The sequence below is a fragment of the Solanum pennellii genome, chromosome 8 (assembly GCF_001406875.1).
Source record: "Solanum pennellii chromosome 8, SPENNV200".
Taxonomy (NCBI): domain Eukaryota; kingdom Viridiplantae; phylum Streptophyta; class Magnoliopsida; order Solanales; family Solanaceae; genus Solanum; species Solanum pennellii.
In genome coordinates, this window is record NC_028644.1 from 17,576,593 (window position 1) to 17,602,846 (window position 26,254).

General features: G+C 32.7%; 3 protein-coding genes, 1 long non-coding RNA gene and 1 pseudogene across 6 annotated transcripts; 2 read left to right on the plus strand and 3 right to left on the minus strand.

The window, feature by feature from the left end:
* Positions 1 to 6,429: 6,429 nt before the first annotated feature.
* On the minus strand, positions 6,430 to 10,119 carry LOC107027340. Of its 3 annotated transcripts, XR_001457762.2 has the most exons (5): positions 10,011 to 10,119; positions 9,274 to 9,298; positions 7,254 to 7,341; positions 7,057 to 7,174; positions 6,430 to 6,963 (listed from the first exon to the last, which is right to left on the minus strand). It is a non-coding gene; the product is annotated as an uncharacterized LOC107027340 (long non-coding RNA). The 3 variants fall into 3 exon arrangements; XR_001457760.2 differs by having other exon boundaries at positions 9,274 to 10,119; XR_001457761.2 differs by lacking the exon at positions 7,254 to 7,341 and having other exon boundaries at positions 9,274 to 10,119.
* A 493-nt stretch (positions 10,120 to 10,612) lies between these two features.
* LOC107028514 (CSC1-like protein ERD4) lies at positions 10,613 to 17,405 on the minus strand. Its single transcript, XM_015229602.2, has 6 exons — positions 16,933 to 17,405; positions 13,990 to 14,135; positions 13,391 to 13,666; positions 12,269 to 13,110; positions 11,437 to 11,692; positions 10,613 to 11,249 (listed from the first exon to the last, which is right to left on the minus strand). The coding sequence occupies exons 1-6, from the start codon at positions 17,201 to 17,203 to the stop codon at positions 10,869 to 10,871; spliced, it is 2,172 nt and encodes a 723-aa protein (XP_015085088.1). The 5' UTR covers positions 17,204 to 17,405; the 3' UTR covers positions 10,613 to 10,868.
* A 2,562-nt stretch (positions 17,406 to 19,967) lies between these two features.
* On the plus strand, positions 19,968 to 21,845 carry LOC114078268. Its single transcript, XM_027918827.1, has 2 exons — positions 19,968 to 20,016; positions 20,723 to 21,845. The coding sequence occupies exon 2, from the start codon at positions 20,725 to 20,727 to the stop codon at positions 21,820 to 21,822; it is 1,098 nt and encodes a 365-aa protein (XP_027774628.1). The 5' UTR covers positions 19,968 to 20,016; positions 20,723 to 20,724; the 3' UTR covers positions 21,823 to 21,845.
* A 105-nt stretch (positions 21,846 to 21,950) lies between these two features.
* LOC107027512 lies at positions 21,951 to 24,575 on the plus strand. The gene is made up of 4 exons (XM_027919011.1): positions 21,951 to 22,432; positions 22,509 to 23,531; positions 23,608 to 24,114; positions 24,204 to 24,575. The coding sequence occupies exons 1-4, from the start codon at positions 22,043 to 22,045 to the stop codon at positions 24,420 to 24,422; spliced, it is 2,139 nt and encodes a 712-aa protein (XP_027774812.1). The 5' UTR covers positions 21,951 to 22,042; the 3' UTR covers positions 24,423 to 24,575.
* Positions 24,576 to 24,870: 295 nt separating this feature from the next.
* Positions 24,871 to 26,254, minus strand: part of LOC114078397 — a 1,842-nt pseudogene continuing 458 nt past the window's right edge.

Below are 26,254 nucleotides of genomic sequence, written 5' to 3' on the forward strand. Positions count from 1 at the left end.
GTGTTACCTAAAGATCGAAAAGCTTTGAAGAACATGTGGGTTTTTAGGGTGAAACATGAAGTTGGTAACCCGATTCCACGGTACAAAGCTAGATTAGTTGTTAAGGGATTTAACCAGAAAAAGGGAGTTGATTTTGATGAGATATTTTCTCCAGTTGTGAAGATGTAATCCATCCGTGTTGTTCTAGGCTTGGTTGCAAGTCTGAACTTGGAGGTTAAAGAGATGGATGTTAAAATTGTTTTTCTCCATGGAGACCTGGATGAAGAAATTTATATGGAGCATCCCGAAGGCTTTGAAGTCAAGGAAAAAGAAAGTTATGTTTGCGAATTGAAGAAGAGTTTGTATGGTCTAAAACAAGCTCTCAGGCAATGGTACAGGAAGTTTGGTTCCTTTATGAGTTAGCGGACTTCAAGAAGACTTCTTCATACCATTGTGTTTTTGTGCAAAAATTCACTAATGATGACTTCATTATCGTGTTATTTTATGTTGATGACATGCTTGTTGTTGTTCAAAATGCTTGCAGGATTAAAGAATTGAAACAAGAATTGAATAAGTCTTTTGCTATGAAAGACTTTGGAACAGCAAGGCAGATTCTTGGCATGCAGATTGTCTGGGATAGAGATGCCACAAAATTGTGGTTTTCGCAAGAGAAGTACATTCAAAAAGTACTTTGTAGATTTAACATGGACAAAGCTAAGGTTGTCAGTACACCTTTAGCTATGCAATTCAAATTGAATACTAGACATTTCCTTCCAATGATGGTGAGAAGGAAGATATGAAGCAAGTTTCTTATGTTTAAGATGTTGGTATTTGATGTATGCAATGGTATGTGCAAGACCTAATATTGCTCATATTGTTGGTGTTGTTATCCGTTTTCTTTCTAATCTGGGAAGAGAGCATTGGAATGTCGTAAAATGGATTATGAGATATCTTTGTGGAACTTCTCGTCTGAGTTTGTGTTTTGGGATAGGGAAACCTATTCTTTGTGGTTATACTGATTCGGACATGGCTGGTGATGTTGATACTCGTAAGTCTACTTCAGGCTACTTGATTACTTTTGCAAGGGGAGTTTTGTCTTGGCAATCTAGATTGCAACAATGTGTTGTTTTATCTACTATAGAGGCTGAGCTTATTGTAGCTGTTGAAGCTTGCAAAGAATTGATCTGGATGAAGAGATTCTTGGGGGAACTTGGTTGTGCTCAAGAGAGGTGTGTGCTTTATTGTGACGATCAAAGTGTTATTCATCTTGGCAAGAATTCTACCTTTCGTGGTTGGTCTAAACACATTGATATGAGGTATCATTGGATTCGAGATGTGTTAGATACTAAGTTGCTAGAACTTGAGAAAATCCATATCAATGATAATGGTTCCGACATGATGACTACAATTTTACCAAAAGGAAAGCTTGATGATTGTTGCATGATCATGGGATGGTGGATTCCTCCAATAGTCGGTAGGGGGAACTGTTAGGTTTGGGTCTTTTTCCCTTCGTATGTGGATGTATTAAAGTCCAAGGTTTTGGGTCTTCCATCCTTTCCTTCGTGGATAATATTAGCTCAAATTTTACAAGACCACTTTTGCCCATAAACCAAATATTATGGTGCATATGTAAGACTTTGTTTTAGGTCTTATTTGAGGAAAATCACAAGAGTAGAGAGCAGCCAATATAGAGAGAAAAGTGAGAAAGTGTAGATTTTCGCACAAGCCATAGCAGCCAATTTCAAATTGCGATTTCCAGTTTGTTTCTTGTCCGATTGAGCTGATTTTTTGACAAAGTGTTCATTTCAACTAAATCTTTGATTGGGAACTAAGATAGGGTGATTTGAAGTTCTGTAGCTCTAAATTTTAGCTCGTAAACATTAGTTGCGGTTTGGTGTTTTTGCTTCTTTTATTTCTCTAGTTTTTGGTGTTATCTTGTAGTTGTGTTGCTCATTGTTTGGCACTTTTTGGTGACCATTTTGGAGGAAACTTTTGTAACTCTTATTTATTATAGTGGAGCTTTGGTCTTGTGATTTTTAATCTTCACACCAAAAAGGTATTCCACGTTAAATTTGACATTTCTTGTGTTGATTTATTTCTTGCTTGGTTGATTAGTTTGCTGCCCAAAACTATTTTATTCTTGCATTAGTTTGTCTTCTCTTGGTTCAAATAGAAGGAAAATTTTTGACTTGGATTTCTTCCACTATCGCCTTTGTCATGCATATATCTATTTTGTGCTTGCTTTTCTCAACAAAGTGGTATCTGAGCATTGAGTTGTTGTTGATATCTATTTGAATGATGGAGTCAAATATAAGCAAGATGGTTTATTTGAATGGTAGTAATTATCATACTTGAAAAGGCAAGACAATGTATTACAGCAAAGTCAAATCTGCCTTCTAAAATTTATCCATGTAGAAATAGCTTCCATCACTCTTTTTTCATAAACTATACTCCTTATAAATTATTTATAACGATAGCATTTTTATTCTCCCATTGAATAAGTTGTGAAAGAACTGTTCATATCCCCTTCTTTAAACTACTGAATACTTGTCTTTTGTCTCTAACACTCTTTTTCATAGTGAAGATAGAATTTTAATTTTTCATGTGCTTTTTGTGATACTGCTTTATTGCTAGCAGAAGGAAATTGCTCAAACAATTCCTATTTTACCCTCACCACCTCTTCCCTAATTGCAAGCTACTTAAACACGTCTTTAAATTATTCTTATCTTCAATATCAGTTGACCAATTCTGTTTGACAATATCTTCAAAGCTTTATTTTTCTACACAAAACTTCAAAAATGGAAAGGTTTATGAATAACCTAATTACCAGAACCACGGGATAAAAGTAGAGGAGCATGATCTGATCTTTTTCTGACTAGATGTTGTAACCTCAGTAATACAAATCTAATAACCTCTTATTAACCATCACTTTATCAAACCTTTTGAAAATGCAATCTTCATCAACCCTACCATTCAACCAAGTGAATGAGCTTTGAGAAAAATTAATATTAAATAACTCACAAAAATTTATGCAGAACGCAAAATCCTCATATTCTTATGGATAGACAAGTAGACCACCTATTTTCTCCTCTTGCCCCGTAATAATATTGAAATCACCACCTTATATTTAAGTTACTGGCAAATAGGTCAAATATAGTATTACGTGTACAAATCTGCTGCATGCTAATATTATCATTCTTCAAAGCTCATATGTATAAAATAACTTTGACGAGAAATACTTTCTTATATCTCATTTTTATGAATTCTCCTTTCAAGATCAAAGAACTCTGCATGTCACTCACTGTAACTTCTTTAAGCAAAGAACATATTGCCTTATGAAAATTCTTCAAGAGTTCAATTCAAATTATTTACTTGCATAACAATACAAAAGATTCTTGATTTATTTAATCCTTATAAGGATTATAAACAAGTTTTTCAAAAATTTGAATATTTTATATGCATTTGAATTCATCGGATAATTTCATATCAATTTTCTCATGTGACAACATTCAATATTAAATGTATGATATCTTATAGAGTCTAGATTGCAAGTCAAATAAGCTTTAGGCTTACCAAAATGCATCATTCCACTTTTTTAATTTTCACTTGATAATTATTTCTATGCGAAGATGCTTTAATAACGTAGAATTCATATCATCGTATTCTTTTACGATATTGCACATATTATATCATACATCATTTTGTATTGGTTTCACCATACGACATAACTTATTAAGATCTCATAACTTCATTATTTTCAGATAGCTACTCCCTCATGAGGTCTCATGAAGTGGAATGTCATAGGCTCTTTAAGAGGACATTATCTCCTTATAATGATCATTTTGATTCTTTTTCTTCTCCCCTTTTTAATGGATTATTTTATTTATAACCGATCATTCTATCATACTTCATGGACGTCGTAGACTCTATCTTTTAGGACATTCAATAGGAGCACTTACAACTCTTGATTGCTTCTTATCTCCCCCTTATGTTAGATAAACTAACATACATGTCAATCTATGTAGAAGGATTTATATTTGTGCATCATAATATATTCGTTAATCTTATACTACAAATCAAAATTACAACTCTTGATTGCTTCTTATCTCCCCGTTATGTTAGATAAACTAACATATATATCAATCTACGTAGAAGGATTTATATTTGTGCATCATAATATATTCATTAATCTTATACTGCACATCAAAATTATTAGATGAAAAATATTTGTTCCCTGACCATAAATCAATTAAGAAAAAAATTGATCTTAAAACTTATTGGTATGATGCATACAATTATTTTTGTATGTAATATTGTATTTCATATCAACACATGAACTTTTGTTTTCATAAGCAATGATTTCACTATTTATCTGAGACATTTAATGTCACATCATCTTGAATATTTATCAATATTATAAAGATAAATTTTCTTGATTACATATTCTTTAAGTTGTGATCTTAACTCAATTATCTTGCACAAATAATTTTGTAAAATGACAAACTGCAAGTTGACAACAAGCGCATATGTGATTATCTTATAGATACATCTCTTTATCATATCACATGATAGGTAAATGGACACATATTCACCTTTTATATTTTTTAGAATTTAGTGATTTAGTCCCAACATTAGTTGATCCAATCAACTTGTCATAAAACAAGCAACAAAAGAATTTTCGAAGAATCTTCTAGTTATTCAACGTATGTCCATTACGCAGTATGCACATCTTTGGAATGACCACATTATTCATGTCAACTTATAAAATTATTAGTATTCATAAACGCTAAATTTACTGTGTCATATGTCTTTTGCTTTATTAAATTTCTAATTTACTATTATATGAGCAAATTTAGATTTACTACTCCGAGAGTAGTTTTAAGATTCATTTCTTATCAATCACTCTATCTCTTTAGAAGGTGAGTCGTGATCCCATCACGATAAAATACGTATGTGTGCTGATAAGCTTTGTTTTACTCTATCACTTTTACTTTAGTATTGAGTTTATTCATTAGGTGGGTGAATAGGTCAATAAATATCCCCACGTATGCGTTCTAGGAACGCAGGGAACTCAATCTCGACTTTGGTTGATAATGGTCTCACAATTAACCTGCCTTGATAACAAAAAATACAAGAAACTTTACCATTTAAAGAAACATCAATTTCCTTAATGCATGTCCATTTGAATTTTCTATAATTTATCTCATCATTATAGACTCATGCAAGATGTATCAAACGATTATGCCAAAGTATGATAGTATTGAAGTAAACTTCTTATTTACTACAGAATGTATAAGAATTGTACTAATTATTGTCCAATACAAGCCTGAAGATAAAGCATGAAGCTTCTCAATAATACATGTCTGCCTAAAGACATTCTTGGTAATACCATGTTCAAGATCAAAGGTCGCTTCCTTTTCCACGCCTAGCATGGTGGGCTCACACCTCATTCACTTCAGAAAATCGATTTATATTTTTAACATTTATCAAAAATTCTCATTCTTCATGAATGGAACACAATCATGTGAGCATATCAAATTATGATAGATTGAGTACCCATTCCATGTTCATGTACTCATTTTCTTTCTGACATATTATATATTGCAACAATATTCACTTTAGGGAGTGGAGCGATTTCAATAAAATAGATTTCATGACTAATTTTATCAAAAGCACATTATTTTGCTTTAGTAATCAATACATCATCACTGTAGTGTATTAGAACCAAAATCCAATGTTTTAGCTATGTAAAAGCATTTTAGCCATAAATTGATAGGACTTAAACCTAACATCTTATCATTATGGTGCATTGAGATTTTTAGCCCGATACCTTATCCTTTTGATGCAATAAGACTTTAGTTTTATCATCTTACCCTTAACCAATAACTAATGACAGTCGAGGCCTCAAGTATAAGAACACATTACTCGAAAATACATTTATTACTACTAAAAAATTGCCAAAAAATGATGGTCAAAAGCGATGGACTGCGTCGCTTTTTTGGTCAAAATCAACGAAAAGGTGATGCAGTGACCTCCGTCGTTTTTAGCTCGACGCTTTTTAAAAAGCGAAGGACTGCATTGCTTTTTGACTCTTAAATTTCTAAAAGGTGATGCAGTCCATCGCTTTTCTGGAAATTTTATTTTTCAAAATCCTAGAAAGCGACGGACAAAAGGACCCTACACATAGCTTTATTTGAATTTTTATTTTTGAAGATCCCAGAAAGGCAATGGACAAAAGGACCCTGTCCATCGCTTTTCTGGAAATTTTATTTTCAAAATCCCTGAAAAGCGACGGACAAAACCACGTTGTTCGTCGCTTTTTTTGCAATATTTTTTACAGCAAAAACTAGCAATCAGTTTCTGCTGCTCCCCTGCAAATGCAATTCAATTCAATTATACACTATTCAGCTCAATCAAACACATACAATTATGAATTATCTAACCAAAATATAAACAACAAACTTAAATAACATTCAGAAGTATCTAAAATACAAATTAAAGTTATAAAGTCTTTCAAAATTCATTTCAAAATTTTAAAAAGTTCATATGTCTAGAGATCTAAACTAGGGAGTGGGATCTGCATAAGCATCCTCATCACTATCATCGTCGGTGTCATCGGGAACCGAAGTAGTAGGTTGACAATCGAGGTTCGTCACTTGTTTTTTGATTTACTGAATGGTCTCACTCATAATTTCTTGTTCATCTACTCTTCTGCACTCGGACTCTGCCAGTGCCGCTGTAAGTTTAGCTATTTGAGCCGACATAGCAACAATTTGAACACCATCAAGTGCCTCGTCTTGATGTGACAATCCAATACCTTCTAAGCCTGACTGGAGTCGTCTTACATTATTTCGACAGCCTAGACCATAAACTCTACCCTTGTGTTTCCGGTACCACTTTTTCTTTCCAAATCTGGGTGAAAAGTTCAGGTGTCAATTGGACCGAACTATCTAGATTCTCGACGACGTATTGATGAAACTCATTCTACATATTAAATACAAAAATTGACATCAATATACATACATATTATAAATATATTTAGCTATTAATATATATTATTCATGATAAATAACTTACAAAATTTGTTCATCCCTTTCCTCCACCCGCACATCTGGATCCGATACATTCTCTTTCTTCCTGACATGAGTCTTCTTGAAAACCTCCGGTACAATGGGAGTGCGTCCCAATTTTTTTCCTATAAATAAAAATTGAAATTTATAACGATATATATGTATCAACTAATTATTTATTTAAAAGTTTGAATTAGAACTTACTATTTCTCTTACAATTGCTCTAATGGTCTTTGCACTCTGATGTGCAACGAGCCATCCTTAAGCTTGTCTCTAGTCTTTTTGGTTTGTCCTGATATTGCCTTAAACTTGTTTGTTACAATACAGACTCAATTCATCAAAAAGATGAGACAACATCCAATTTGGATGTTCAGCACTATCCCAAACATTCTTTACACAGTGAGACAGTCTGGCGGATGCCTTCCTCTCAAATGTGATTGCAATGACATATTTGTGTCTTTGCTCCCAAGTACACAAAATAAATAACTTTTTAACTTGACCTAGTTTAGTTTTGACTTAATTCCAACAACTAAATTCATCAACAAAATCACATTATTTAATTTAACTTATTAAAACAACTTAACAATTTTTTAAAGCTAAGTGTCAACACTAGATGAACACAAATCGATCTTGCATGAAAATCAATTTGTCATCAATAGGATCTACTAGTGTTGGTACTTATGTTTAATAAGTATATTATTTCTAAATCTAAAGCTAAGTGTCAACACTAGATGGATACAAATCGATCTTGCAATAAAATCAATTTTGTCATCAATAAGATCAACTGTGTTGGTACTTAAGCTAATCAAATATATTATTCCTAAACTAAAGCTTAATATCAACTTTAGATGGACAAAATCGATCTTGCATGAAAATCAATTTTATCATCAATAGGATCAACTAGTATTGGTACTTATGCTAAAAACACATTATTCCTAAATTAAAGCTTAATATCAACACTAGATGGACACAAATCGATCTTGCAAGAAAATCAATTTTATCATCAATAGGATCAACTAGTATCGGTACTTATGCAAAACAAACACATCATTCTTAAATTAAAGCTTAATATCAACACTAGATGGGCACAAATCGATCTTGCAAGAAAATCAATTTTGTCATCAATAAAATCAACTAGTGTTGATACTTAATCTTAACAAACACTCGATGGATACACAAAAAGTATCACAAAGTTAATTGAGGTCAAAGTTCAATTATTAAGTTCAAATTAATTGAGGTCATCAAGATTAGTTATTAAGTTCTAAGTTCAATGTTCATGTTCTAAATTCATGTTCGAGTTATAATTTCAAGTTCAAGTCTAAGTTCAACTTCAAATTCTAATTTCAAGTTCTAAGTTCAAGTTGAAGGTCTAATTTCAAGTTCAAGTTCTAAGTTCTAAGTTCAAGTTCAAGTTCAACTTCTAATTTCAAGTTCAAAATCTAATTTCAAATTCAAGTCTAAGTTCAATTTCAAAATCTAAGTTCAAGTTCAAGTTCTTATTCCAAGTTCAAACTCTAAGTTCAAGTTCAAATTCTAAGTTCAAGTTCAAGTTCAAGTTCTAATTTCAAGTTCCAGTCTAAGTTCAACTTCAAATTCTAAGTTTAAGTTCTAAGTTCAAGTTCAAGTTCTAATTTCAAGTTCAAGTTCAAATTCTAAGTTCAAGTTCAAGTTCAAGTTCTTATTTCAAATTCAAGTCTAAGTTCGACTTCAAATTCTAAGTTTAAGTTCTAGCTCTAATTTCAAGTTCAAATTCAAATTCTAAGTTCAAGTTCAAGTTCTAATTTTAAGTTCAAGTTCTAATTTCAAGTTCAAGTCTAAGTTCAACTTAAAATTCTAAGTTCAAGTTCAAGTTTTAATTTCAAGTTAATGACATTCAAAAATTCATCATCTACTCATAACACTTCATGAATTACTAATTGCTAACTTCAAATTAACACTTTACTAACTAAAAATCAATCAAATCAAAAAAATTCTTAGTTCAACCTCAAATAACATATTCTCAAAGTTTAAACTAGTCCTAAAATCAAAAAATTCAAATTATTCACTAACTAACAATGCCCAATTTTATTTTTTTTCAAAAAACCTAAAATAAAAATCTTTAATTTTCTATACTTAACTAACAACAATCAAATCAAACTGACAATTGTATAATAAAAACAAAAATAATAAGATATTAACTAACAATCAATTATAATAACTAGAAATAAAAAAATTAAACACTTACGTTAACAAAATAAGAGAGATAGTAGCTGGCACTCACGAACAGCGACGACGACCGGCCATGGCGACGGGAAAGGGCGATGTGCAGGGAGATCGATAAAGAGAACGGACAGAATAAGGGTTGAGAGAGAGAGAGAGAAGAAAATAAGAAAAACCTGATCTATCTTTCAGATATTTAATAAAAGCGATGGACAACGCCTCTAAGTCCGTCGCTTTATTTAAATATAATTGACCAACATTTCGACCAAAAAGCGACAGACTAGGAGACACTGTCCATCACTTTATTAAAATAATGACCATATATTTTGACCAAGAAGCAACAAACATAATGTTGTCGTCCGTCGCTATGATAAAACAACGGACTAAGTCGTTATTTTTTAATTTGATATAATTATTTTTAATAAAAGCGACGGACGGGGTTGCCATTTATATTAAATAAATAATTAGTAATTCATTATACATATGGCGCTAAAATCCGCAAAAAAAATGACGGACTAAGAGATGACGTCCGTCGCTTTTTGTAAAATAATTTTAAAAATAATTATTTTTATTAAAAAGCGACGGACAGTGTGGCAAATGGTATCGCTTTTCAGTCCATCATTTTTTTAGTACTTTTTTAATGGTAAATAACTATGTGAAATAAACTTTATTAGTTACTCTAATAAAGAAATCAAGTGAATATCAAAAAGGGAAGATGGTCCTGACATTAGCATTGTAATACTAAGTAATTTAATTCCTTACCTCACATCCATATTAGTAAGCTGCAATATTCGCCACCCTTCAATGCTTCAATTGATATGTAACAATCAGTGATGGATCTACTCCACCGCACATATTTTCCACTTTTAGTATTTTCTCATATATATATATATATATATATATATATATATATATATATAAAAGAATTAGGAGCGGAGGTCAGAATATGTGGAGTAGAATTTTACTTTTTAAAAAAGTATATATATAAAAAAATAATATCAAAAAGAAATTAGAAAAGAGTAGGAAAGGGGTGTCTGAAGTTTTAGAAGTATTTCATTAAAGAAATTTTAAAAATAGAAGGATAGAGGTTTGTTGGGGGTGGAGATGAGGTGGTAGCCTGGTAGGTGAGGTGAGAAAAATATTGTAAATTTTATACCATAAGATAATAATAATTATTTCTAAAAAATATTTTTCTTTTTTTAAGAATAAGAGACTGTAATCTTTAGCGTTAACTACTATAATCATTATTTAATTTTTAACAACGTTAAAATAATTTATTCAGGTGGAATGTCACGTGAAACAATCTTTGCAAATAAAAATATATTTCTCAAACTAATAAATTCATGCTTTCAATAATATAGATATAATGCATTTGGAAAGGCAAGAGCATTTCTTGTTGATAAAAAGTACAATATCAAATATACATTGTTACTAAATGCTTACAAATTGAAGCCATGCACACTATTATCATTACAGAAATAACACAACAATCTAACTTAGAGCACACAAACTACGCGTACAGAGCAACTATCCAACAAAGTATTCAACACAAGCTAAAATCTTAAGTACATCAAACTATCAACACACAACAAATAAAAGATGTCCTTCCAAATGTTCGTATCATACTGAAGAAGACCCTGTTTTGGACACATGAGATAACGCGTCCTCAAATTGATGCTCATCGGGTTTGCCTGCACTTAAGCATGGTGGAATGAAAGATCTGTACACAATTTCCATGTTCGGAACTTCCTTTAGTTCGTGGGAAACAACCTCAAGGGCTGGAGATGTAAAGAACCGACGGAATTTCTTCTGACAAATGAAAGCAAAGATCAACGAGATGATTGGAAGTGGAAAAAGAACTGGAGTAGGCTTGAACTTTTTAACACCAAAGTAACCTAACATGGTAACTTGATACAAAATCAAGGTAGCTATCATGCGCGTGTAAATATGGGGCCACATTCTTCCGTAGCTCTCGAATGAGGGAACATACACTTTGAGTGCCTGTTTGGAAACAAAAACAAAATTCACATCTTCATTTGATTATAAACACTAACATGCCAAAACAACTACTATAATCTCTTTGATTGGACAGTGTTTAAGAAAGAAGGAACAACTTTTGGCAAATACAAGAAGTCCCTTTTATAAAACTTGTGGTCTTTATAGATAGTGGGGAGCTAGTAATAGTCACCTGATTCCGGAGAAGAAGCCACCCTAGACCAAAGTATACCACACCAAACGGAATAATTATTGGAGCTATGACGGAATAGCATAGGACAATCGTCATAATCAGCATATCATTGGGAAATCGAGTTGCATAGCCTAGATCACCAGGAGCCCAAGCCTCCTTTATCTCAGCTTCAGTTTTGCACAAATACTTCTTCTTGAGATGGAATATGATTAGAGGAACTATTCTAGATAGTTCCAGCCCGTAGCCAACAAAGAATCTGAGATCAGCAAAATCATTAAGACTATTTCCTTCAGCAAAAAGATGATGTTCCTTTCTCTACCTACTATATCATCATATGGAGAAGCAGAACAGAAACTACCAAGAAATTACTAACATTCAGGACCATAAAACACCTTGAGTTGAGCAAATAGAATAACCTCAACGATCCGTAAATAAGATTAGAAGGAGCATTAGTATTTTTTCCTGTAATTACTAGCTATGAACTGACATGGGTACACACTTGATAAAAATAGTAACTCAGGGACCATCTAAAGGAAAATTCATTTACACAAGCAAAAGACGCAAAGTATGATAGCTTAGGAGAACAGTTGACCCATGCCACACTCAGTTCAAGTCTAACATTTCCCAGCTCTTAAGTTAGAAACGGAACAAACAGCAGACATAACCGACAACATACCGTTATAAAAAATAATAAAATAAAAAGATAAAGGAGTAGCGGAAAAATAAAAGGGAAAGCATGCTAGACTTACTTCACAGGCACAAGATCAAGAAGAAATTTGCGAGATAAAAAAGAAGCTGAAGATATAGAAGTGAAAGTGAGCTCCAGACTTACTTCAAAGCCACAAAAGTCAAGAAGAAAGTTGCATTCTGTGGAAGGCTTTTTGCCAACACACGAAAAATAGAGTTGGGATCATGCTCGATGCTCTTGAAGGAAGTGAATAGAGTTCCACCCAGAGTAACACCAATAAATACATTCAACACGGTGAAATAAAAATATTTCCCTGAAGCAGCTCTTGTCACGTGGCTTTCTGATGGGATGCCCTCTGCTTTGGATAGAAACAGAAGAAACTTTGGCAACAAAGCCAAAAATAAGATAAGTGCAAGTTGAGGTAAATACGCTTCTAGCACTGTCTTGACAACCTCCAGCTTAACAACCGGTTTCAAAAACGGGAACAGCTTCACCAAATTGTCTAAAGTTGTCAATGCAGAAATGAACCCAATCGGAATTATGTAAAAGAATATGGTCAGAAACACCACAGCGTACACAACATACTGGCGAATTATTCTCTCATAAAACTTTTTTGAAAGATTAGTCCAAATCAACTGTCGGGGTTCTGGAGCATCTATAACAGTCCATGTGTCAACTATTGGGGCATGTAAATTCTGTGATGCTGAAGCTGCAGCCACCCTGCTGTTGAAAAAGACAAGTGCAGATGATTGTTGTTTCTCTTTGAGAGTCACCTTTTGTTCGGCTTCTAACTTTTCGATCAACTCCTTAATCTTATCATTATAGAATTCAATTGAATCCACCTTTTCACCGATAATTCCAAGGAAACCAGTTTTATGTGAGGGTTTTAGTGCATCAGGTTTTGTGTTCTTTGACTCTGCATAGATGGCTTCAGCACGTTCAAGCTTCTTTTTATACCCTTCCAACTCTTCATAAATTTTGTTGACCTGATAAAAATCAGACGCTTTGAAATTTGAATCTACAAGAGATTTGAAATTTAGGCTAACGAAATACTAACAGAGTATCTAGTAAATGGCACACAGGCTCATCCTTCAAATATTAAGTTTTAGGAAATGACAGGTGATGGGCATAATGAGCACAAACCCATCCTTAGAATATTGGTGAAAACATGAAGTAATGCTACATTTTGTAAAATGAGCATATGGAAGTAATACAACTATCCATAGTGGAAGAATACTTAAACAATACAGAGATCTAAGATATTACCTTCTTATTGTCTGTCACCACCATTGATCGATAAAAAGTTTCAGGGTAGATTGCACTAAAGTATGAATCTATCTGCTCTTTTCTACTTTGACTCTCAGAAACAGGAGGAATATCCCTGACAAGAATAGCAAATTGATCGGCTCTAACTTCTGGAGACATAAGAGCTTTAGCTCTCAATTCTGCAACATGCTTGTATGCTCTCCACAGAGATAAGTAAGAAACAATGGAAACCCAATATGTGGCAACTATAAATGCCCACAACCTCGCACCTGAATTCTGCAACACCAATGGACAAAAATCAATATATAAGAATTCATTCAGTGGCAACAAAATGAAGAAAAATAAAGTAACAGTGGATGCACAGATTATGTACAATGAATCAAAAATCTGTAAATAACAGCCTATATGGTAACGATAGAGAAAAAAAAATGGAGGGGAAAACATAGCATGTTTTGTTAATTTAGACAAATGCCTATAAAAATGGACCCTTGTGTAAATAGTGCTGCATTGTCAAATTAGGCTTAGGCTATGCTAACATCGTGAAACACTGGTTTACATATATCTATAGATAATGTTAAGGAAAAGTCTAAAGAACTTACACCAACTTGCCCCATAGATAAGTTATCAAGTTCATTGAAAGTCCCCTTGCTGGTGGTGTTGACTGTCCTTATAGTATGATCGGTTGCGGCAACTGGTAGAAGTACAGGCAGTAGAACAATGCCCGAGAATACAAATATGCCCAAGGCTGAAAAGATAAATGGTGTTATACAAGAATTTCTTTACACTCTCCAGTTTACCTAATGCAAATGAACTCACATTTGAGGTTGCAACAACTTGGCTACGACTTTTGAAAATGGATTCAATGAAGGAAGCAAGCAAAACTTGAACAAATTGAGAATCATCTATTACAAGTTCAGAGAACATTTCAAAGGTTATAGTTGCTTGTACTACTACAACGAACTCCACAATTTACTGTTACTATTGGGTTGATTAAATTCTCTTTTCCACTTTTTTCGCTCATTATTTTTTTATTTTAATCAGTAAATTGAGCACCTTACTTAGAGAATTTACTTAAAACATTCAAATCACCAGTTGGTAATCAACTTGTTACATATACACAACGCTTTGGTTCATTTTTCCCAAATCTTTCGCAGGTCAATTCTGGTCTACCTACCATTAATCATGTCATTCACACAAACCATTAATAAGTTATGGATGAACTAAGTTTGAAATCCCTAGCTTGTTGACATCACATTGTATTTTATCTCTTCTGTAATTTTATTTCTCATAGTATACCCAATAATAAAATCACTATGATTTTAATGGAAATCAAATATAGTCATCAAATTATTTTTTTGTTCCTTCTTTTCTTAGTTGTATTTGTCCACTATTCCATCTATTAGTAGTTTTACATTGTTAGGGATGATTTTTTATTAGTTTATCACTCGATATAGTATCATTGTCTATTACTCTTTTTTCAATATAACATAGACAAAAAATTTTATTCTTTAAATATCCTTTGATTTTTTTTTCTTCAATTGCTTACCATGCTTAAATTGAAAGTGTTTTAAAAACCATTTTCAAGAACCAGATCTTGGAAAACATTTCTAGAAAATTTTCCTCTTGTTATCAAAGAACACTTGTCACCTACATACTGAAAAGATTTTCAAACACTATTTTTGTAAATCCCTTATTCCAAAAAGAATTTTCTTTGAAATAGAATCATAATCTATGATTGAGTAAAAAAACAATACACTTTGGAAGCAAAAAGTATTTACCACCACAGACAAAATGTTCCGGTAGATAACAACATTAAATTAGAGGAATGGAATTATTTCCCCACACACCAAAAAAAAAAAAAAGACAAGAGGATAGTAACAAATTGAAAATGCAGCAGTTTTAGTCTATTTTTATTACTATGAGAAAAGCTAAACATAATTAACTTGGCTAAGGCTATCCATTGTCCCTATGATTTTAACTTCTCTACACTCACATCACATTATAAAAGATTTTTTATACTTGTAGCAAGAGCAGGGTCAATCAAATACACGACAAAGTTATCCCATGGATTGAGATATATATATATATATATATATATATCATTAATGGTGGATTCCTATATATACTAATAAATATTCGTAACCAACGGTAGAATAAAATAGGCCAAAGTCATATGCGGCCACTCAAACTTGTCCCGATTATTCATTTAGACACCTCAACTAGACGTACTACCTATTGAACACTTCAACCATTCTGAATTTGAATCATTTGAACATTTTTTCGAGAATAAACAAAAAATAGAGAATGTGTGAAATACACTCGCGCTGACATGTCAATTTGACCAATCAAATAATGACATGTGTTATTTTTTAATCCAAAAAATTATTTAAACATTATATTATAAAGTAAAAAAAATAAAAATTATTTTAAAGTAAAAAAAATTTAAAAAAAAAAGTAAAACCTAAACACCTCCCTGCCTTCAACTGGAACAAAACATACATTTTCTTTAACTCCATTAATGGCGACCCCCCCTCCCTGTACAGTTCTATCTTTAACCCTACAAATTTTTTTTTCATCAGCTTTTATTAATTATAACTTTTTACTTCATCTCGTTTTTTAGGTAGAGAAAGATGGGGAAAAGAATCTCTTCGAAAAATTTATAAATGAAACAAAATGCTAAGAATTTTGAAACCATTAGAATGGTGGGGGAAGAAGATAACCACTGATACTAAGAATTTTGAAATCATTAGAATGATGGGGAAGAAGATAACCACTGGTGTATGGGGATAGGGGTTGGGGTGGGGTGGTGGGGTTGATAGAAATAGGGAAGAAGAAGACAACTGTTCTTCTTCTTTTTTGTTAAAATTAACTTAGGGGTATAAATTAAGAGGAAAAAAAAAGAAAAATATTATTTTTAATAAATTAACGCGCTCAAGGAAAGTGAATTACACGTTTTTTGCCATGTCAGCATTTTGTGTCTAATAGGAATCACTTTTGAACAAATAAAGTGTTCAATTGGCACAAGCATTAATTGAGGTGTCTAAATGAATTATGCGGACAACTTTGAGTGGCTGGAGATGACTTAGGCCAATAAAATAATTCCTTATTTTATCTCAAAAAATTTATCTCTCCTTACTCGTACGGTTACATATTTTTAACCCAATTTCTTTTTTTATTTTTTTTAAATATTACTTTTCACCAAAACGAAAGATCCTTAAAAAATGGTTGAGTTGGTTGGTTTGCTTTGAGGCAACCATTTACTTTCCTCATTATGCTTCTACCTAACTCTCTCCCCCATAAAAATAACTGAATTTAAAAAAAAAAAAATTGGGAGTAAAGTGTTCCTAAGAAAGGTCACCCCCATTAACATGATGAATGCATGATTGAAATTTGAAAAATTAAAATGTTATACTTACTTGAGATTTAAGATTTGAACCCTAAATAACAATTACTACTAAACTAAGATAAAAATGAGTAATATTTTGGTGGATTGAAACAAAGATAATAGTAACTTGTTTAATTTAAAAATAAATAAAAGTTACCAGTGGCAAGGAAAACAAAGTAGACAGCAGTATCAACTCCAGACATGTTGATTATATCAGTTTCAGATGATGAAATAGCTTCCCTCATCCAAGCAAAAGGATTCCGGGTCATGTACCCACCTTCAACCGGATTCATACCTTTTAAGATCCGGTTTGGATAATAAACCTCAGCATTCCCTGATTTTCTTGAAAGCCATGTGAATAGAAACATCAAAATCACAAATAAAATAAATGAAGTTGCTAAAGATGTCAAAAATGAAGGAAAATCCATTTTGAAGATTGCTTAGTTTTCAAAGCAAAAATTTAGAGTAACCGTTGTAGGAAAAAATATCTACCAACTATAGTACATGATTGCGTGGGAATAGTGTGTTTATTTATTATATGCCGACTTGTTTAAATGCACAAACAGGAAAGAGGTGAAAGGGAAAGTTGAATTGAAAGAGAGATGGTGAAGAAACAGTGGATATAGGTGGCACATTTTGGGGCCGAGTTTGGAGGAAGAGTGAAAAAGAAAAAAGAAAAAAAAAGTGTTGTTGGACAATGACTATATTACCCTACTTGTCATCATTATCTAATATGCTTTTGTTATTTTAGGAAAAAAGGAAAAAGAATTACTATAAAAAGAGATAGTAGGAAAACAAAAATTACCATAAAAATATGTGGTGGAGTTTTGAAATGTCTCTTTCCCTTTTAATCATAGATTTTGAGTCTAAGCGTTTTGAATTAAATCATTTTAAAAAAAATATAATATCAATTTATTACAAATAATTCAAAATGATTTTTTTCAATATATTAGATCAAAAATATTCTTTACCTATTAGAAATAATTTAAATTTGCTTTATTTCTAACAAATTAAAAGCATTTTTTTATTCAATAAATAAAAAAGAAAACAGAAATTTCATCTAATAGGGGAAAGAAAGATATTTATGTACCATTTATATAATATGGTAAGAATACTATTATATTTTTTTTAAAACTATTTTTTTAATAGAAAGCACTTTATTTCAAAAAATATTTTCATATAAATAGAGATTTATCGAATCTCAAAGCATCTAATAAGTAACTAAACAAGATAATAATATAAGAAAAAAAGAAGATTTTTTAACGTATCGAGAAGTATGACTAAAATTTGTCATCCTATATGTACAATAATATTTATTTTTAAACATAAAATTCGTCATCCTAAATGTACAATAATATATTTTTTAATCATAAATTTGTCATCCTAGATGTATAAATATTTATTATTATTATTATAAGGACATGTCATTGAACGTAAATAAAATTATTGTAGTTTCTTATTAGCGAAAAGGATTAAAATTATCTCTTAATTTTATTTTATTAGTTGATTTATTTCTATCGTTAAAAGCAAGTTATTTTTATTCCTTCTATCAATAAATTTAACAAAAATTTCTCCTCCTTAGTTGGAAAGCCTCAAATTAATTAAAGTTATTCAATTTTACTTAAATTACCCAATTTTAACCCGACGCGTCCCACTTAATAATATAATTCATTTCTTTTATTCAAATCAACTTTGTTATCCCTACCATAACCATCACCACCAAAGCCACCACTCTCTCCAAAATCTCCTTCACCACCTTGACGGTCTACTTGGACCCCGAGGAGCGTAATAACACCGAGTACAAACTGAAAACTTTTTCTGCACTTTACCGGAAGCTTTCAGGCAAAAATGTCATGTTCGAGTACCCCATCACTGAGGCTTGAAGATACAAAATAGTGATGTTTGATATCTTTGTTGCAAAATTACAAAATTAGTAGCTACTTTATAAAGTTTTGGCGTTTAAATTTTGCTTCGAAGGCAAAACACAATATTTAGACAATTATTGGATCTCATTGAAACTTTGTTACAAAAAAATATACATATATTTGATACTAACAGTGTATGTTTGATTGTATAATTGTGTACCGAAGTCATTGTTTATATTCTTCACTAGGGAATCACTAAATCTAAAGAAGTGAAGAAGTTTAAAGGTTAAGGGATGTCGCTACTTTATAGTAACAAGAAGGGTGATTTATATGTTAAATTTGAGGTTTCTTTTCCCACGTCATTGATGGAAGATCAAAAGAAACAGATCAAAGAGGCTCTTGGATAGGACACAATATATGATTTGGTGGTGGTTTCGGCGGCGGTGGTGGGAAAAACAAAGTTGATTTGGACAAAAGAAATGAGTTATATTATTAAGTGGGTCGGATCAGATTAAAATTGGGTAATTTAAATAAAATTGAATAATTGTATTGATTTGGGGCTTTCCATCCAAGGAGGAGTATATTTGTTAAATTTATTGACGACATGGATAAAAATAACTTAATTTTAATGGCAAATGTAAAATCAACCAACAAAGCAAAGTTTGATGGATAATTTTGACCCTTTTCCTTATTATTATTATTATTATTATTATTATTATTATTATTGTTGTTGTTATTATTATTATTATTATTATTATTTTGTTGTTGTTGTTTCTGCTAAATGAATTTTATTTTATTATTTGTTTGCATTTTGCTAGATTAATGGATAGAGATATAAAATAAATTTATGATTGAAGCATGATGGTGTTTAAACTAAATCTTAGATTGATTATTAGTAAGGGATAATACTCAATTACCCCCCTAGCATATACCCAAAATCCCTACGACACACCTTATCTTTGATGAGGTCCTATTACCCCCTCCAACTTTTTTTTAAGTAATTTATTACCCCTTGCGTGCCTACGTGGCAATAATAATCTGCAAGGTCGATTTGTTTGTTGAACACGCGCCGGGACCCAGTTTTTCAGCTTTCGATAAAGTAACTTTACACTTCCCAATTTGAAAAGCTGGCGTTTTATCTTTTCCAAATTAATTTTACCAAAAAGTAGATGAAGTAGAAAGAGGGAAAGCGTTGCATGTGTGGACGGGATCGATTTCAAAGGTTAGAAATTAGATTTCCAACTGAAATTTGATTTTCGATGTTGGATTTTGGGAGTTAATTTTTGGTTGCAGTGTGTGGATCGATTTCAAACGTGAAAGTGTGGGACGTGGGTCGATTTCATTCAGCAAGAATCGTGACTGAGTTGAGTTCAAAGGTTAGTTTTTTCTTCATTTATTTTGTTTTTTGTTGTTATGCTTAGATTTTGTAGTGGTTATGCTTAGATTTTGTAAGGGTTATGATATGTTAAATATTGATTTCGATTTTGAGTGAAATATAACTTTTAGGGTTTATGTTGTGGTTCTGTTAGATATCAAATTTCTTATTTTTAGGGTTGATGTTATTCATATATTCATACTGTCACCTTTGTTGTTATGGGTGTATGTAACTTGTTATTCATACATTTATATGAAACGTGTTTTGAGTGTGGGTTGGTTGGGTGGTATTATAGTTGTGTGAGTTATGTTGTTATAATATGAAACATGCAAGAAGATAAAGACGAGTTGGGTGTTTTTCTGTGCTGTCTTATCTTCTGGGTTACAATAAAGTAACTTCATGTTGGGTATTGTGTTGTGTCTGTGTGGGTGTGGGGTTAAAGTTAAATAACATTATCCTAAGAAGAAAATATATGTTGGGTGTTGTGTTTTGTCTGTGTGGGGTTACATACCTAATTGTAAGAAGATAAAGATATGTCGCGTATTGTGTTATTTATGTGTGGTATTGTGTTCTGTATGTGTGGGGCTGGGTATGTGTTTTCTTCAACTTGAATTGTTTTTATAACTATTTGGGTATGTGTTTTCTTAGTCAATTATTATATTCTATTAGCAACTTTTACTTAATTATTGTTATGTTTATGCGTATAGGTATGAGTGGGTTTACATTCATTACTTTAAAGTTTTATCATGGTGGGGCCTTGTTGTATGAAGGTGATAAAGCAAGATATGTGGGTGGGTTAGTGAGTGAATATTATGATATTGATGTGGATACAATATCATACTTTGAGATTAAGGACTATATTAAAGAACTAGGGTATAGTCCAAATTGTAAATTTAGTGTCCGGCCACCTAATAGTTGCATTTTAGGAGATATTGACAATGATGATATTCTCTTAGCAATGTGTAATTGTTTGCAAAGTGGGTCTGTTTTGGAAGTATATGTCCACATGCCTGGTGAGGATTCTGGTGCAACTTTTAATAAATTTGGGACCACTGAGGCTAGTGGATATAATCAAGTAGGTGAGGCTGCTTATAATGGGGTAGATATAACTATAAATACTACCTCAAATATTCCTTCTACTTCAAACCCAACAGCTCTAAATAGTGATCCATCAGATTCTGAAGATAGTGAATACTCTGTAAAAGTATCTGATGAGTCAACTGAAGAGAGTGATGATTCTGAAGATAGTGAAATACTTGAAGATGATCAATATGGAAGTGATGTTCATGAGGAGTTAATTCAACTGAGGGCTGAGAAAAGATCTTTTCTGAGGAGGAGAAAAAGAAGGGAAAGAATTCCTGCAGATACTGAAGAAGTAGCATGTGGTAATGCTGGAGCAGATCTTGGGTTTGATGAGACAGCTATCAATAGATGTACTTTAGAAGGAAGGTTGGGGGGTGATGAACCATATTATGCAAGTTCTGATGCTTGTAGTTTTGAAACTGACACAGATGATAGTTGTCTAGAGGAAGGTGAAAAAATGAAGTTGAAACTGCCTAACACAAAAAGGAAAAAACATACCATAGAGAGAGTCAGATTTGATCCCAACATTAAGAAGATTGTGTGGCAATTGGGTATGGTTTTTGAAAGTGTAAAAGAGTTTAGATTGGCAGTCACTAAGTATGCAATTCAGAGAGGGGTTCAGATTGAAAAGTGTGTGAATGAGCCAAATAGAGTAAGGGTGAGATGTTGCAAGGTAAATTCCAAATGTTTGTTATATGCAAGTTTGGACAAGAAGACTAAATAACTTTGTTATTAAGACTTACATGCCAGTCCATTCATGTCAAAAGGCTACTAGGAATTATTTGTGCAACTCTAGATTCATTGCTACTATTTTTAAAAAGAAAGTTATTGAACAACCAAATATCAAAGTGTTCAAGCTGCAAGAGTTAATCCGTAAGAAGTATAATGTGCATGTTGGTAAGACCACAACTAGAAGAGCAAGAGCTAAAATTTTGAATGAACTTATGGGTGATCATGTTAAGGAATTTGGGAGAATTCTTGATTATAAGGATGAGTTGCTGAGGAATAATCCTGGGAGTACTTGTGTGGTGAAGCTAGGAGAAGCTAGTAGGCCAGTATTTGAGGCATTTTACATTTGTTTTGTTGCACTCAAGATGGCATTTATGTCAGCTAGAAAATGCATTGGTCTGGATGGTTGTTTCTTGAAGGGGGTTTGCAGGGGTCAATTACTTATTGCAGTGGCTAAAGATGGCAATAATCAAATGCTTCCACTTGCTTGGGCTGTAGTTGAAAATGAGAACACAATCACTTGGAGTTGGTTTATTTCTCTGTTGAAAGAAGACTTGAGATTAGGAGATGGAACAAGTTTCACAATTATGTCAGACATGCAAAAGGTAAACTTGTTTTAAATTATCTGTTGGTTTATCCCTTTTTTAAACTTAATTATCTAATGTTTGTTGTAACTGTTAGGGACTGGATATAGCTATAAAGGAGTTGTTGCCAGCTTGTGAGGAAAGAAGGTGTGCTAGGCATATACTAGCAAATTGGTCAAAGAATTGGAGAGGGCTGCAAAGGAAGAATCAGTTCTGGAAGTGTGCTAGAAGTACTTTTGAAGCTGAATTTAGAGAAAATCTGCACGAGTTGTCTAAATTAGGTACTGGAGGTACAGGTATAGTGGATGACCTAATTTACTATGATAAAGAATATTGGTGTAAGGTGTATTTTAATTGTGAAGTCAAGTCTGATGCTATAGATAATAATATGTGTGAAAGCTTTAATGCTTGGATTTTGTCTGCAAGGCATAAAACCATTATTTCTATGCTTGAAGAGATAAGAATTAAGGTCATGAATAGGTTAGCTAGGTTAAGTGAATTTCCAAACTCTTGGATAAGCAATTTCTCTCCAATGGCAATGAAAGTACTAGAACAAAATATTGATAAGTCAATGGCATGTAACATTGAGTTTAATGGAGTAACTGGCTATGAGGTTTTGGATGGATACAAACAACACACTGTATGTTTGAGAAAGAGGGAGTGTAGTTGTAGATCTTGGATGTTGAAGGGTATACCATGTGCACATGCCTTAGCTGCAATGTTGCATAAACAATATGACCCACATGATTTCATTCATCCATGCTACTCTAAAGAGAGGTACTTGATGACTTACTCACATTTCATACAACCTATGAATAACATGCCAATGTGGCCAGAATCAAAAAATCCTCTTGTTGATCCACCAGTGATAAAACAAATGCCAGGCAGACCTAGAAAGTTGAGAAGGAAAGAGGTTGGTGAAAAGAAGGTGTCTGGTAAATTATCTAAAACAGGACTAACTATGACATGTAGTCTTTGCCATGTTAAAGGTCACAATAAAAGAAGTTGTCATTTACGAAGGAGTGATGGAGTTGGTTCTACTGCCGGGGAACAGAGAGCTACCCCTACTTCAAATGTTGAAGAACCATCAAGTTCAAAAAAAGGAAGGGGAAGACCAAAGGTACATTACTATTTTGTCACTTACTTTTAAAGTGTAATCAACTTACTAATATAATATTTTTTTTTTTGCTAATTAGAAATCAACAAATATTGAGAGTGAGCCTGTTGCCAAAAGGGGGAGAGGCAGACCTAAAAACACAAGTGCAAATGCAAGTGCAACAGGGGATTCACCTACAATTATTGCACCTCCAACAACTTCAAGAACAACAAGAGCTAGAGCAAGTGCAAGTGCATCAAGGGCCTCTCCTAGAACCACTGCACCTCCTACAACTTCAAGAACACCAACACATGAAGAATGTGCAAGTGTAAATGGTGTTGGAGTATTATCAAGATCCAGGAGTGGTAGAGGAAGGGGTAGGGGATTGGGAAGTGCAGGAAGAGGTAGTAATCATCCACTTGAAAATTGGTTTACATGTTCTCAAGGTAGTACAACACAGGGTGTAGACCAGAACACAAATGTTGCACCAAAGGAAACTGCTACTACCAGGAAAGGAAAGGGTGTTGAAAACACAACTCAATTTAAAAGGCCAAGAGTCACTGGTATGGGTGTGTTTCAAGCTAAAAATGGTTTCAAAACTTTCAATGTAAGTATTGCGATGCATTCATATTGTTTGTTCTCTAATAACTTGCACATTTATTCTCTAATAATCTTAGTTCTCTAAAAATTTTGTAGCCTGGACTGCCAAGTAGCACAATATTAGCCGGACCAAAGAGAGTTTTGAGATCAAGTATTGTAACTGGGGATGTTGGTTTCAAACCGACAAGCGGATTGAAGTGGAAAGGAAATCAGGCAATCACAACTAGAAGGCTCCAGCAGATTAGAGATCAATCAAGGCTTTCAAACCCAAATGCTTCCTCCTCTTCACAAGCTCAACACCCATGGAAACTATAATGTTGATATCAATGGTGTTTTATCAGTACTTTGTTGGTGGCCACTATAAGTACTATTTTGTTTCATGTTTGAAGGAAAACTAAATATTCCTATTTTTTGTTATAGTACTGAAATTACGGGTACTTATGCAATGTGAAAACTTTGTTTTGCGTATGTGTTGTGACTTGTATAATTTTGGGCACATTTAGATTTTGTACTGAAAATTTGCTCTTAAGCAATGAAATTCTGGGCACCTATGCGCTGTGACTAATTCTCGGCATTTTTACAAACAACTTTGTACTTACAATTTGCTCTCAAGAATGATTAATACCTCTTGCTTTACTTCATTTTACAACTTCCAACACAAACATATCAACATGGCAAATAGAGAATTAAGACAGTTTCAAACACAAACAAATTCAATTTTACATTACAATAGAGCAAATAAAGGTTTTGTTACCACACAAAATTATGGCAATTTCATATGATCCTTATACCTACCAACTTGGGTTAGAAAACTAACAAATACAACAACAAAACAAATCATCAGACAACAAAGGAATTTGCCAAAACAACAGCCTTTATTTGTTTTCTTCATTTTCATCCCTTTCATCTTCTTCTTGTCTTTCAATTCACCCATTTCTTTTACGTTGTCAACCTTCTCCTTTGAATTGATGTTCAGATTTTCATAACGATTTCGAAGACTTTCACCTTCATCCAAAGGAATTTTCTCTAGTTTTGACTGTTCAATGTTGGAATTATCAAGCTGTTCCAGTTGCATCTTCACACGCTCATAATTTTTTTCTAACTCGTTAATCCTATTCACCAATTTAGGAATAATAAAACGAGATCTTTCATCAACTCTCTCCGTGTCTCTCCATCTAAAGAAATTACAGTTTGTGGCTTCATAGTGAGGACAAGACCAAAATCGTCTTCCGGAATTGCGATTTGATCAAGACGTCTGCATTTGCAGTAAGATTCCATGCTTGCATCGCACTTCCGCGTTAAACATTGAATCATTCTCATCCATACACAACTTATTCAACTCGGATTTTGTCATAACCCTAACTTTATAAACATTGTCAAAAAAAAATAAGAATTAATAATCGACATAAAAAGATGTAAAGAATATATTAAATTTTACTTTACCTTTTCAAATCAAGGATCTATTTAACTTGAATGATAATGGATGGAGCTTCTTCAAAAATGAAGAACCATGAACATGGGGTTATTTTTTGAAAAGAGGAAGAAGAACTGCTTTTGAGAGAAACAATAAAATTTATTTTTGAATTTTTTTTCAAATTGCTTTGACACGTGGCTAACTTTTATTGGTCATTGTTAGCCAAAATCTGCACTCACGCGCCCTACATGGGTGAAATAACGATTATTGCCACGTAGGCACGCAAGGGGTAATAAATTACTTAAAAAAAAGGTTGGAGGGGGTAATAGTTACTCATCAAAGATAAGGTGTGTCGTAGGGATTTTGGGTATAGGCTAGGGGGGTAATTGAGTATTATCCCTATTAGTAATTAAATTTAATGAAAAAAATTTATAGATAAGTGAATTATCTTTTTAAAAAATGGCAAAGTGGTCTGATAGACACTTGTACTTGTATGAATTTGTATTGTAAACCCTTCTATTTAATATTTTGTCAACTGAACCCTTTAACTCAATTAAAATGAGATTTTTAAACCCGTAGACCGTTGATTAAGCTTATGTGGCATTTATTTTGCTGACTTATATCGCGTGGTGTCACACTTAAAAAGGCGAGTGATAGCAATTAATTTTCTTTTAAAATAATTAAATAATAAAAAGAAAAAAAATGAAAAAACAAATTAAGGATCCCAACCCCC